At 42.3% G+C, this 13581-nt stretch overlaps 1 protein-coding gene across 1 annotated transcript; it reads right to left on the bottom strand.

The window, feature by feature from the left end:
* Nucleotides 1-489: 489 nt before the first annotated feature.
* Nucleotides 490-9952, bottom strand: mgat4c (mgat4 family member C). Its single transcript, XM_020919195.2, has 3 exons — nucleotides 9824-9952; nucleotides 7099-7246; nucleotides 490-1646 (listed from the first exon to the last, which is right to left on the bottom strand). The coding sequence occupies exons 1-3, from the start codon at nucleotides 9950-9952 to the stop codon at nucleotides 490-492; spliced, it is 1434 nt and encodes a 477-aa protein (XP_020774854.1).
* Nucleotides 9953-13581: the final 3629 nt, after the last annotated feature.

Genomic DNA, 13581 nt, shown 5'->3' with positions numbered 1-13581 from the left:
AAAAACTACTGCTCATCTGGCAAAAACAGGATCAATAAATACATACAAAATAAATAAATAGGAAATTATAACAACTCATTATTATTATTATTATTATTATTATTATTATTATTATTATTATTGTAAAGGTGCACTGCGTAACATTTCTGACTAAGAGTATGTCACCTGCTTGTCTCCATGGTGATGTGTGACATTCAGTATATTTATCTAATATTTATTTCATTACTGGTGTTTTTATTGCTCATAAAACAGTGTGAGTGGGGTCGCCTCTCCACAGATCTGACTCGTAACTTGCCCCAGTGGCATCACGTACGTACTTGTCCGCACGGAGAGGTTTAACGTTATACTGTGGAACATTCAAGGCAAAGCGAGAACATCTCCATGGAGACAACAGGTGGCATAATAAAGGTTCCGTGAGCTTACCCTTCACCAGAAAAGTTCCGCAGTGCAGCTTTAAATGATATAAACTTGTTTTGAACACGGGTGCAGTCATTGGCTCGGAGGTTGTGTCGTCCATATACTTATACTTCGAATTATAATCCATTCTTTTTGATTCGCCGTGACAACAATCCTCACGCATTCAATATCGAACGCGATTTTCCGGTCCACGTCCTGTACCTCCACATTTCCATTCTTAAACTCTCCGATCGTAATAAAACTTGAGCACTGTTTTCCTTTTTTAGTCCCTACCAATTTCTCTCCAACTTCCAACGCTCCATGATGCAAGATATCGCTCTGCCTGTCGTCCGATCCCGTGGCGATTTTGATCTTGCTGATTTTGGTCGATTTGTTGAAAACGATCATGAAAAAATCGCCGGTCGCTGGCGGTTTCCCCCAAAAGTACTCGTCCACGGTGCTGTAAGCTTTCGTGGCATCGTAATTCTCGAAAACGTTAATATTCGTGAATAAATTCGCGGGGGGGTTATCGGGAATGTCGAGTGAATCCTCTTCGAAATCGTCGTCTTTTAGCTTGTTTTCCGCTCCTTTGTACGAAGAGTAGTACCCCATGTGTTGGAACAGCGACGGTTTGAATCTGATGACGTCTTTTTGAGCTAGCAATCCGCGGAAATGTATTAGCAACCAATCGCACGGCATTTCCTGGTAGAACATTAGCAAAAAGTGTGCTAGCCGTGGCAAATCGCGCGAGTGGTACAGCTTCCCGATGTAACCCAGTTTAGAAAATTCCAGCGTCACCCAATAGGAATTTTCTCGAGATGTGATGACCTTTTTGAGCGCTGTTAGGAAATTTCTGGAGCAACGCACATCGTCTTCTAACATCATGTAAAAGTCAGATAAGTTCGTGCAAAAGTTTAGCAGAAATGCGTAGTCGACGTTCTGTTTGGAGCGGAATCGGACTCGGTCTTCGGGGTCATTGTAGTTCCGTTTGAGTCCGTCCAGGGATGGGTAGTATTCCTCGGGAGCTTGGATGACCAGTAAGCGCCCGGCGATGATGTGATGCGCGAATTTCCGAGTGATTTCCTGGACCAAATATTCGCACCAAACCAAATCGAAATCGGCCAAATGCACCACCACGACGATCTCCTTCAGCTCCTCGTAGCTGGACTGATCGAAGATGGATTTGATGGTCTCCAGAAGGTAGTTCCCACGTTTTCGTTTGACCGAGGAGAGGCCGATCGTCAGGTATTCTGGGAAAACACACAAATAAGAATTACACAAAAACACAGAATTACTCCAACAATACACAAATAACACCAAAAGATGATGTAGTTGGTCTCTATCCAAGTGTATTTTTAGCAGCCCTATTAGTATTGTGAAAGGAATTGCAGTAAAAAGTTTGACAAATTTGAAACTTAAAATTAATTTTTACATATTTTCATTGAGAGGGAGTATAACTCTTCTATAAGGTATATGGATTTTTTGTGGCTGATCTGATAATGAAAAGCTGATATATTTAGTGATGTAAAAAATCACTGTAAATCTTCACTTGATTATTAAACTTAGGTCTGGTTCTACTGGATTTTATATTGGGATTGTTAAGGCAGCATTTATTGTTATTCTGCCTCTTTACAGTCATATTTAAAGACAGTAGAACAGCCTTATGACATTTTTGCATAACATTCTAGCCAGTAAAGAAAGTAAGTAAACTACTGCTATTAGCCTTTAGTGGTAAATTCTGCATGCAGTGGTAATTAATTATATGCATAAATGTGGATTATTCACATCTCTAGTCATAGCTCATTTACATGTCAATGCAGGTCCAGTAACGTGTGTACAGCCACAATAGTCACTTTACAGTAGGCCAGTGTAAGACAAAACCGGGTGTTTATGTATGGAAGCTACTAACCAGTGAGAAAGAATGAAAAGCAGCTTCAAAACTGACACATTTGTAACACTCATACCGGCACCTCTCAGATCACAAGTCTTCACAAATAAGTTTGATAAAAAGAAGCAGTAGTTTTGTTGCTGGCCTAAACTTTGCTGAAGTACTTTTAAAAAAAAAAAGTCATTCAGTATCATGGATCAGATACAAGAGCATTTAAAGCAGTGCCTCAGTGTTGCGGACATGGATCTTGTAAACAAGCGCACCTGAGTGACGTGACTTTTCGGGTGCGTTCAGGGGCAGTATGGCGTCATGCACACAGACAAATTAATCATACTGACATATTAGGACATTTATCTGTTAGTAAACTGGATTAAACTGACATAATATAGAGAGTCTAAGATGTATAACGAGGTATAACACGCCCTCGTAGACTCTTGGCCCATGTCAGCAAGATTTAGACTGATAGCCGATATGACTCCAAGTGCCAGTGTTGGCCAATTATATCAGTAAAAAGCTCCAAAAACTCTATTTTGCATAATACTCCCTCTTTAAATGAAACGAGAATTTCAAAATACAGGCATATAAATGTCATTCTCTTGTTCAAGTTTCTTCTAACAGGAAGTGTACACAGCTCTGCTCCTCAGGCTTTAACTTTCTTAAATCGCTTGTGGCTTGTAGCTACTAAACAGTCTAAAAAAGGCACACTGAAGAGGAGAGTTTCACTACACAATAATAACGTTAGCTGACTGATACTCTACTACTACAACAACTACTGCTAGTACTGCTGCTACAGCTATTACTTGCTACTACTACTTCTGATGCTGCTACTACTACTACTGCTATTGCTCCTACTGCAACTACGACTGCTACCTGCTACTACTACTACTACTACTGCTGCTACTACTGTTACTGCTACTGCTACTGCTACTACTACAACTTGCAGCTACTACTGCTGCTACCAGCTACTACCACTACCACTATTACTACTGCTGTTACTATCACACTATGCACTGACAGAGTGAATGATGGACTATTTGACACTGCTACTAGAATTGTCAATGCCTTTCACTTGTATTGTGCTTCACAAGGTTGACAAAATCTCTCAGAGCTCCACTGTATTCAAGCTGCTATTCTGTGCCAAGGGCCCTGCTGATCACTAACACTTGTACCACTTCTACTACCACCTTCTACATTTTGGTCTTAGACCCGCTGTATCAGTAGTAAATAAGGCATAGATTAAAAAGTACTTCAACGACTACATAAACCTTGAATCAGAGATACAGTATTTGGTGTGTACGTTGCAGCAGATGGATGGCAGTGTTTACCGTAATGTCTGTCATAATGTCGCACCGAGGAGCACTTTATTTTTACAGCTCACTTTAAATCCACATGTTTCTGTGTGTGTGTCTCAGAAGGGCCCTAAACTCTTCCACAGAACAGGTACAAAACAGTACGAGAGAGCCTGAGGTTCAACCCGAGAGCAAGTACGACAATTTAAAGTTTTTAAATGCACTTTTATATTGAGTTAGTGAATCATCAAGGAGTCTTCTCAGTGTACGTGTGAGTTCCATTAAAGATACTAGGACACAAAGCACAGTACACTTGGACACAGTCAGCCCCACTTACCGCAGTATTTAGTCTTTTTTGCTTACTGTCATATGCAGTACTTTGATGAATTTTTCCCCATTCAAAAGATACAATAATTTATTTTTTATTGTTTAAAGCTATGGCAATGGTTATAATCTTTCATAATTCTGAAACCCATGAATACAAGCGCCTCTCAATCCATAGACTGTGGTATCTTTAGTTCTCATTCATTGCTGCTAAGTATCTGTAGTACTCACTCTTTCTTGTTGGCAGCGTTCCAGCTAAAGGCCACCACACACTACTAGGAGAATTTGCCTGATTTTGGTTGCGATTTGCTTCTCCCTGTGTTCGGGGAGGCATGACCCAACTTTGTGTCTTTGTGTGAGATTTTGAAGCTGCTGCACTCCTCATGTGTGGTGTAAGTGTGACTCTGGGCTGCTCTGTCAGATCATAACCACCAAACATCAGCAACACTACGGTAACAGCGAATAAAACAAAGCATCAGGGGCAGAGGAGTGACGGACACAGAGGTGCAAGATACAAACTCGAGATAGAACGAAAATAATGAGAAGACATTACGCACCTCTTGTAAAGTGGTAAATTGAAAGTGCCGTATCTCATCATTATCATCATTATCCATGGAAACTCTACTCAGCAAATAATGGCATCCAGTCCACAAAACTGTGCTATTAATAAAGTTAGGTTAGGTTAGGTTGCTTTATTCGTACCCGTAGGTAAATTTGCTTTGCAGATTTAAGGTTCCACATTTCACATTTCGTTCATCCACAAAACACACATAAAAACACAATAAAGTGTTACAATAAAGTGTTACAGTGCTCCAGTGCAGAATGGTCTGTTCCATAAACAACCAATTAAAATCATCCATCACGCTTGGCTAAAAACACAATAAATAAATCTTAAATATGTTAAAAACACACAATCTTAGATAAATAGATTACAATTTATTCATAAGTACAATAGCAGCCGGAACGAAGCTCCTTTTAAAACGATTCGTTCTAGATCTTGGGACTAAAAACCTCTGACCAGAGGGAAGCAGCTGAAACTCTGAGTTTAGTGGATGTTGCACGTCTCCCAAAATACTGGGACATCCTCTGTAAGTGTCTCGAGTACAGAGAGTCCAGCGGCTCTGAGGATGAACAATCACCTGACTCGCCCATTTAACCAACTGATTCAGGGAGTTCTTGTTTTTAGCAGAAATGCTCCCAAACCACGAGACCAGTGAAAACTTCAAAACCTATTCCATAAATGTTTTATAAAACAGTGTCATCATGGTTCTGTCTACACGGTAAAAGGACCACTTTCTCAGACAGTGAAGGCGCTGGTGCCTCTTTTACACACACCAGAACAATTATCGTCAAAACTCAATTTTGAATCAATGAGTGTTCCAAGATATTTATATGAGTCACACACTCAACTGACTGCCGCTTTATCTCTGTGACATCACACTGAGGCGCTTGTTTTCGAAAGTCGATAATCATATCCTTCGTTTTGGATACATTTAGGTGTAGATTTGACTCTTCACACCATTTTACAAAGTCCTCAACAATTGGCCCATGTTGGTTTTCATTTTTGTGAAGCAAGCTCACAATGACAGAATCATCTGCATATTTTATTATTGTTCTATCTCATAGGTGCTCTGACACTTATTGGTGTAGAGTATGAACAATAGGGATGAAAGAACGCATCCCTGCGGCGATCCGGTTGATGCCACCATCTGGTCAGAAAGAACACCTTTCACTCTTACTCTTTGTGTTCTCTGTGTTAAAAAATCAAGAATCCACCCCACAGTACTAAAATCAAGGCTAAAATGTTCTAAAAGTCTTTTACAAAGAATATGAGGTTGGATTGTGTTGAACGCAGATGAAAAGTCAATAAAAAGAAGTCTTGCATGCGTTTTTGAGGTGTTCTTTGAAAGTAAAAAGGCCAGAGTAGTTCCTCATGTGTGTGTGTTTACATCCACACAGTGCACGGATCGAGGTGAACCTGGAGCTCTGGAACAACTGTACAGAAAAGCTAAAATTGTGCACCAGTCTCTTTCACTTTATAAAGAAGTTTAAATGTTTAACTCTGGACAGATACATGAAATATGATACATAGTTTGTGCTGTAGTACTTTGTTGTACTGTTACTGATTTGTTTGTTTCCTCCTGCTGTATTTTTGAAGATGAACTGGTGTTAAGATGAAGCTCTGACAAAGGAATAAAGGGTAAAGGGCATAATAAGCTTAAGCTTCAGCCTGCACCTTTTCGGTCTGTGTATGTTAAATTATGACTGTCTGTGAATTAATGTCAAAATATACCTGTGACCGAAATAAATAAATAATCAGTCAACCTGCAGATTAGTGATAGTGAGTCTACTTCCTGTGGACTTTATGGCCAATATTTTCTGCTTTAAAAATCATGTATCTGAAGTATTGCACCATATTTTACAAGTAATAATAACACAGTTTTGACTTGTATCTAAACTAGAAGTTCAGAGCTCTGATCTTTGAACACTTAAGAGTCTGAAAGCGAAAGGTTTTACTGTAGACAGGAAACAGCTAACGCGATCGTGTTCACAACTTTATAGTCTGTGGTCTGCAGACATATCCCACTGCAGTCTTTGCGATCGGAGATTTTAAGTCTCATAAGTTTCTCCTAATTGTGTCTGTGGCGTGAGCTTTTTGTCGTTTAAGACCAAAAAATCCTGTAGTGTGTGGCGGCCTTAAGTATCTGTAGTGCTCACTCTTTCTCTTAAGTGTCTGTAGTACTCACTCTTTCTCCTAGGTATCTGTAGTATTCACTCTTTCTGGTTAATGGCGTTCCTACTAAGTATCTGTAGTACTTGATTTTCTCTAAGGTATCTGTAGTACTCACTCTTTCTGGTTAACGGCGTCCCTGCTAAGTATCTGTAGTACTCACTCTTTCTTCTAAGTATCTGTAGTACTCGCTTTTTCTTCTAAGTATCTGTAGTACTCGCTTTTTCTCTAAGGTATCTGTTGTACTCACTCTTTCTCCCAAGTATGTGTAGTACTCGCTTTTTCTCTAAGGTATCTGTTGTACTCACTCTTTCTTCTAAGTATCTGTAGTACTCGCTTTTTCTCTAAGGTATCTGTTGTACTCACGCTTTCTCCCAAGTATGTGTAGTACTCACTCTTTCTGGTTAACAGTGTTCCTACTGAAGTATTTGTAGTACTCACTCTTTCTCCCAAGTATGTGTAGTACTTACTTTTTCTGGTTAATGGCGTTCCTGCTAAGTATCTGTAGGTGACGTTGATGGACCCAGAGAAGTTGCTGAGGTCTCTGAAGCTGTGGACGTAGCGCTCCGAGTGGGGGGAGTGAGGAGTGGTGTCCCGCAACTGACGCTTGTCCTCCTCCTGAAAAAAGACGTGACAAAAGACAATAACAAACGAGTGAAGGAAAATATGAAATAATAATTAGTCTAAAGATTTGGTACCTTTGTCACACTTTTGTAGGAGTTCTTTAATTAAGGACCGTGAATAAAATGATGAAGAGATTTTGTAGCTGGTGATTTTGAAAGCAGTGGGTGAGGGGTTTTGGTTTCTGTTTTTTATCATATTTATTAGCTGTCTTTGCCTAGAATTTTCTACAGCATGGCATTAAATTCATCTATCTCCATGGAGACAAGCGAACGATTCCAAGTTACAGGTCAGATCTATGCAGACGTGTGGTGAGGTCACTCACAGTAAGAATACTAAGCTATTTCTGCTCCACCAGTCGAGCAAGGTAGCGGTCTCCTCTTCACAGAAAGTGACGTAGTGCATGGTTTAAGACCATCTCTAGTCCAGATCTGGTCCACACCTCTTTATTCACCTACCCTTGTGTCCATGGGCAACACACGTCACCCACATTGGCCAATAGTGACACTGGAGGTATGGTAAGTTAGGGTAGGATAGTGGATTTGACCATAGGTGCATGTTTTTGTGTTCAGAGGAAACCCTCCCAGACACACGGAGAAACATACAAACTTCACACTACATGCGAGTTTCTCCCAGGGGACCAGGGATCGAACCTAGAACCTGGACAAAGTCACTGGACAAAGCCTGTGTGCATATTTAGATAATCCAAAGATATATAAATAATATTGTCCAGCCTGGGTCACACTGTAAAAACATCACTGCAGGAAATCTAAAATTCTCTACGAAAAAAATGAGTTTGGTGTAAATAATTCAGGTTTGGGGAGCGGGAGAAATCAGCTGAACTTGTTTTGGCCTTGTGAACAAAAATACTTCCTCACGGTTTATTTCCTCCAATAACCCTCGACATTTAGAGACAAAAAACAGCTAAATCCCCAACAGAAATTTCTCAATTGGATCAGAGAAGAGCGGCGTTCAATTATTAACATGACTAATCCAATGTGCTGTGAAGAGTCTGTGAAGAGGACATGTCTCGTGTGGAGAGCCTCATGTTAAATGTAAAGTGTTTTCTTTTGAAAAACTTCATATCTTGAGAAACAAGCATCCACCAAACGGAACATGAGGACTGTAATGGGCAGACAGACAAACAAGAGCAGAGCTGTCACACAGCGTTATACACTCAGAGACTAGTCTGAAGAGGCGGAAGGAAGAGAGGCAGATTTACAAAACTACTGTCAGGGTTACATGAAAGATATGAGAATGAAACCAGGACTAAACTAGGATTAAATTAAATCTAAATCAGGACTAAATCAGGACTACACCAGGACTAAACCAGGACTACACCAGGACTAAACCAGGACTAACCAGGATATACACCCAGGACTAAACCAGGACTAAACCAGGATACACCAGGACTACACCAGGATTACACCAGGACTAAACCAGGATTACCCAGGACTAAACCAGACTAACCAGACTAAACCAGGACTACACCAGGACTACCAGGACAACACCAGGATTACACCAGGACTAAACCAGTACTAAACCAGTACTACACCAGGATTACACCAGGACTAAACCAGGATTACACCAGGACAACACCAGGATTACACCAGGACTAAACCAGTACTAAACCAGTACTAAACCAGTACTACACCAGGACTACACCAGGACTAAACCAGGATTACACCAGGACTACACTAGGACTAAACCTGGACTACACCAGGACTAAACCAGGATTACACCAGGACTAAACCAGGACTAAACCAGGATTACACCAGGACTACACCAGGACTAAACCAGGATTACACCAGGACTACACCAGGACTAAACCAGGATTATACCAGGACTAAACCAGGATTACACCAGGACTATACCAGGACTAAACCAGGATTATACCAGGACTAAACCTGGACTACACCAGGACTACACCAGGACTACACCAGGACTATACCAGGACTAAACCAGGATTACACCAGGACTAAACCAGGACTAAACCAGGATTACACCAGGACTATACCAGGACTAAACCAGGATTATACCAGGACTAAACCAGGACTAAACCAGGATTACACCAGGACTACACCAGGACTAAACCAGGATTACACCAGGACTACACCAGGACTAAACCAGGATTACACCAGGACTACGCTAGGACTTGAGAGTCTTGCCCAAGAAGATCCAAGGACCCAAACAGGACTGCCCAGATAAAGTATGGGAAAAAGGTCTGAACAAAGTCATAACTACAGACTTAGATAGGGTCCACCCTCTGTATAAGTCAGTGACCTCAGTTGCCAGAGCTGCCCTGGGACAGACTGAAGCAGTGAGGCCTGCAAGGGTTTGCCCGTACACACTGTGCCCGTACACACTGTGCCCGTACACAGCCCACAGAATCCACATCTGTTTACAGTAGAGCAGGGTGAAGTGTCTTGCCCAAGGACAGCCACTTTATGCACTAGGCAGAGCGGGAATCACACAGTTAACCTTTGAGTTTGAGGATGTGTGCTCTAGCCCCTGCCACCTAGTCGCAGCAATAGTTGTGGAAATAGTATTCGCAGTAGTCATATTAGTACTCACCAGCACGTATCCGTCCTCCATGTAGAGGTTGAGGAACAGCAGGGAGGTGAGCAGAAGGCCCAGCAGGGGGAGCATGGAGCGCTTCCTCAAACAGCGCATCTTATCCACAGACTTATACAGACAACGCATGATCCACTACAGACTGCAGGGGTCTGAGGAAGAGTAGAGACAGAGAGAGAGGGAGGGAGAGGGAGAAGAGAGGTTAGATCAGGGCTCTTTACACACTCAAGATGCATGCACGGATGTTGTGATCAGTCACTTTTGGACACTTGATCATTGGTACTGATGTGATCTCACGTTTGTCCAGGAGAGATCCATGGTACCAAAGGTTTCTATGAAAAACCTATGAAAAGAAACCATGAAAGTCGTCTACAGAGGGAGCTATAAGACAGTAAACAGATTGTGCTTGTTACGGAAAACCAAAAGAACCACATCTCTGTATTTACATGTGTTTTTATTGCTCACAAATTCTTACTGTGGGTGGGCTCGCCTCTCCACAGACGTAGACACTCATTGATAGAACTTTACACAGAATTCCAAAACACAAACTTCCTCAAACTTGCTCACTTTTCGTCTCCTGAGTATGGATCCTCCTCCGCTTCAAGTCCTCGGTTTTTGGACATTTGCCTTTTTATAGATCGCTAAACAAAGTGGAACTAAACACTAAATCCATTTTGTTCCTACTAAACTGTGTACATGGTGTTTTAATAGCACTGCCCACTGTTTTAGACTTTTTACTTTTCAGATTTAGTGCAAACTGTGTAAATTTGTGTGCTGCCTCCAGGGGATACTGCTATTTCCAGTAGTTGGTGACATCACACAGCACTGCCCTGATTACAGCCTGGAGTTTCCCGATACAAACGCCTGACTGTGGGGGCGGAGTTTGAAGTGTGGAGACCCGTTCGACCAATCACACAGGTCTTGATACCTCCAGACTCCGCCCCTACTCCCCCTCACTCTCCCCTTTAGGTGGCAGACTTTCTATCATAAAAAAGTTCCATATTACACCTTAGAATAGGGTGACCAAATTTTCAAAATCAAAAACTGGGACTCCCGTGGTTTGTGGTGGTTGATAATAATATAATTGTGAAACAAGTGCGTAATTAAGGAAAACTGTTCTGCACTCAGCCCATTCCTGACTAACATGTGAGTCAGTATAGTCACATTTCCTTTGTGTTTTGGTTGTTTTGTCAGATCATTGGTGCACCACACCCCTCCCTGCAAAACCTATACACCACCCGCCTCACCCACAAAGCCATCACAATTTCGAGTGATGCAAGTCACCCCGCACACAATCTGTTCAGTCTCTTGACCTCCAAAAGACTCACACTAACAGCTTCATCCATCAGGCTGTTAGGATGCTGAACTCTCTCGCCTCTCTAACGACCAGGCAGACAGGAAGCAAGGAATCTGCATCTCCCTAAAAAAGAACTTTGGACTTTTCCTTTTATCTTATTATTATTATTTAATTTTGATGATTTAGAGTGAGAACTTAATTTCATTTTTTTATATGTTCATATGGAAATTTGACACTAAACTTTTTGAATTGAATTTTTAAGCAGCTTTTCTGTATTTTACCTAAACATGTGGCAATGTATCAGTGGTGGACCATTGTTTTGCAAGTCTCAAGTAAATCTCAAGTCTCTGACCTCAAGTCCAAGTCAAGTCCAAATCGTCTGCTTTGAGCTACAATCATTTCAAGTCTTTAAACCAAAGTACCAAATATAGCTTTGGTTTTTGCAATTTATATTTGAATTTTAATCTAAATTGTACTTTAAAAAGTATTTATAGAGTATGTAAAAGTTGTAGAAATTTTCCTTTTTCCTTTTTAAATGTCTTGACAAGAGCTTAGTGTGAATCATTACGGTCAGAATAGAAAGAATTCAGATTTAAACGGGCTTCTGAAGTCTTCTCAAGTCACAGGCCTCAAGTCTGAGTCAAGTCCCAAGTCACTGAACTTCAAGTCCAAGTTGAGTCCCAACTCTTAGTCCATTTTATCAAGTCAAGACTCAAGTCCTAAAAACAGTGACTCAAGTCTGACTCGAGTCCAAGTCATGACTTGCAAGTCCCCACCTCTGCAATGTATGTGTCTCTTTACTGCCAGCAGGTATCAGATTTGTCAAAAATATGGACACCTGGGACATTCCTTGAGTAAAACTGGGACAAATCACTGGTTGTAGATAAATCTGATGGGACTGGGGACACGGGGCTCAAAACTGGGACTGTGCCGGGTAAACAGGGACATCTGGTCACCCTGTCTTTAAACAGTTGCCTCCAGTTCACTCATGGTTGACATATGTCATTGGTTCTTCACATTCTTTTAAACTTAGCATTTTTCCCTTCTCCCTCACCTTAAAACACTTTCTGTGGTCCCTCTCAGCAGACCTCCATTATCTGCTGTGAGGGAAGTGGAGCAGCGCTAACTCTCTCCAGCTCCCTGCGCTAACACGGGCGCTGGCTAAAAACCTCCTGGAGCTAAACAAATCCGGTTACTCCACACATCCACGGAGCCGGCGCTAAATGGGATTATTCCGCCCCGAGCCAAGGCGTGTCCGCAAACACGCAACCTCACATCTCCTCACGCCGTTTAACCTTCTGCCATTCAAACAAGAGAGGAATACAATGTGGATAGACACCGTGTTACCTTTTCTTGTTTTGAAAATACTACACTCGCTCTCCCTTCCTTTGCTCACTGCGCTTAGTCACTCCCCCTTCAGAGCGCTATCACAACACATTCAGAGTCACATCGCTTCAGGTTGTTATATACAGTTTATGGAGAACTGTTGTGTAGGACAGAAGTCTTCAACGGGGGGGGTCACAAAATCTTTGGTTGATTAGACTTTTCTTTTTTTTTTATTTCTTCATTCTTCAACGATGAGGATGAAGTGGTTTCAGTGGGTTCTGTCTGTTCGCTCCTTCATCACGTGTGTCTCTCTCTTTATTCTCTCGTCTCTCGCTTCCTGTCAAACTGCAAACACCTCGGCGCAGATTTTATTGTTTTTTCTTGGCTACATGTGCTGTTCAATTACAGCTTCACTTTTACACACAGCGGAGCGTAAGCTCCCCACATAATATCGCGCATCGGGAAGGGGTCAGACAACTTCATTCAACGGGCGTATTAACCAGGATCTGCACTACGCAGCTTCCTCTCTACCGTTGGAGCGACCGGGAGAGGATGGAGAGTGATCGGGAGAGGAGGAAAAGCGATTGGGAGAAGAGCAGAAGTGATTGGGAGAGGAGGAGAAGCGACCAGGAGAGGAAGGGTAGCGACTGGGGGAGGAGGGTAAGCGACCTGGAGAGGAGGAGAAGTGACCAGGAAAGGAGGAGAAGCGACCAGGAGAGAAGGAAAAGCAATTGGGAGAGGAGGAAATGCGATCAGGAGAGGAGGAGAAGCGATCGGGAGAGGAGAAGCGATTGGGAGAAGAGAAGTGATCGAGAGAAGAGAAGCGATCTTGAGAAGAGGAGAAGTGACCTGGAGAGGAGAAGAAGCGACCAGGTGAGGAGGAGAAGTGTCTGAGAGAGGAGGAGAAGCTATCGGGAGAGAAGGAGATGCGACTGGGAGAGGAGGGAGAATGAATAGGAATGACCAGGAGAGGAGGAGAAGCGACCGGGAGACAAGGGGTAGCGACTGGGAGAGGGAGCGACTGGAGAGAGGAGAGCGACTGGGAGAGGAGAGGAGGGAGCGACTGGGAGAGGAGGGAGAGCGACTGGGAGACAAGGGGTAGCGACTGGGAGAGGAGGGAGAGCGACTGGGAGAG

The sequence above is a fragment of the Boleophthalmus pectinirostris genome, unplaced genomic scaffold, assembly GCF_026225935.1.
Source record: "Boleophthalmus pectinirostris isolate CB_2022bp ecotype Guang Dong unplaced genomic scaffold, ASM2622593v1 HiC_scaffold_2, whole genome shotgun sequence".
Taxonomy (NCBI): domain Eukaryota; kingdom Metazoa; phylum Chordata; class Actinopteri; order Gobiiformes; family Gobiidae; genus Boleophthalmus; species Boleophthalmus pectinirostris.
This window is presented reverse-complemented; position numbering and strand designations above follow the sequence as displayed.

Coding starts and splice junctions, on each gene's coding strand:
- mgat4c (XM_020919195.2), bottom strand. CDS start 9,952: ATGCGTTGTCTGTATAAGTCTGTGGATAAGATGCGCTGTTTGAGGAAG. Junction 7,247..9,823: donor TGGAGGACGGATACGTGCTG/GTGAGTACTAAT, acceptor GTCTTTTTTCAG/GAGGAGGACAAGCGTCAGTT. Junction 1,647..7,098: donor AACGCCATTAACCAGAAAAA/GTAAGTACTACA, acceptor GTGTTTTCCCAG/AATACCTGACGATCGGCCTC.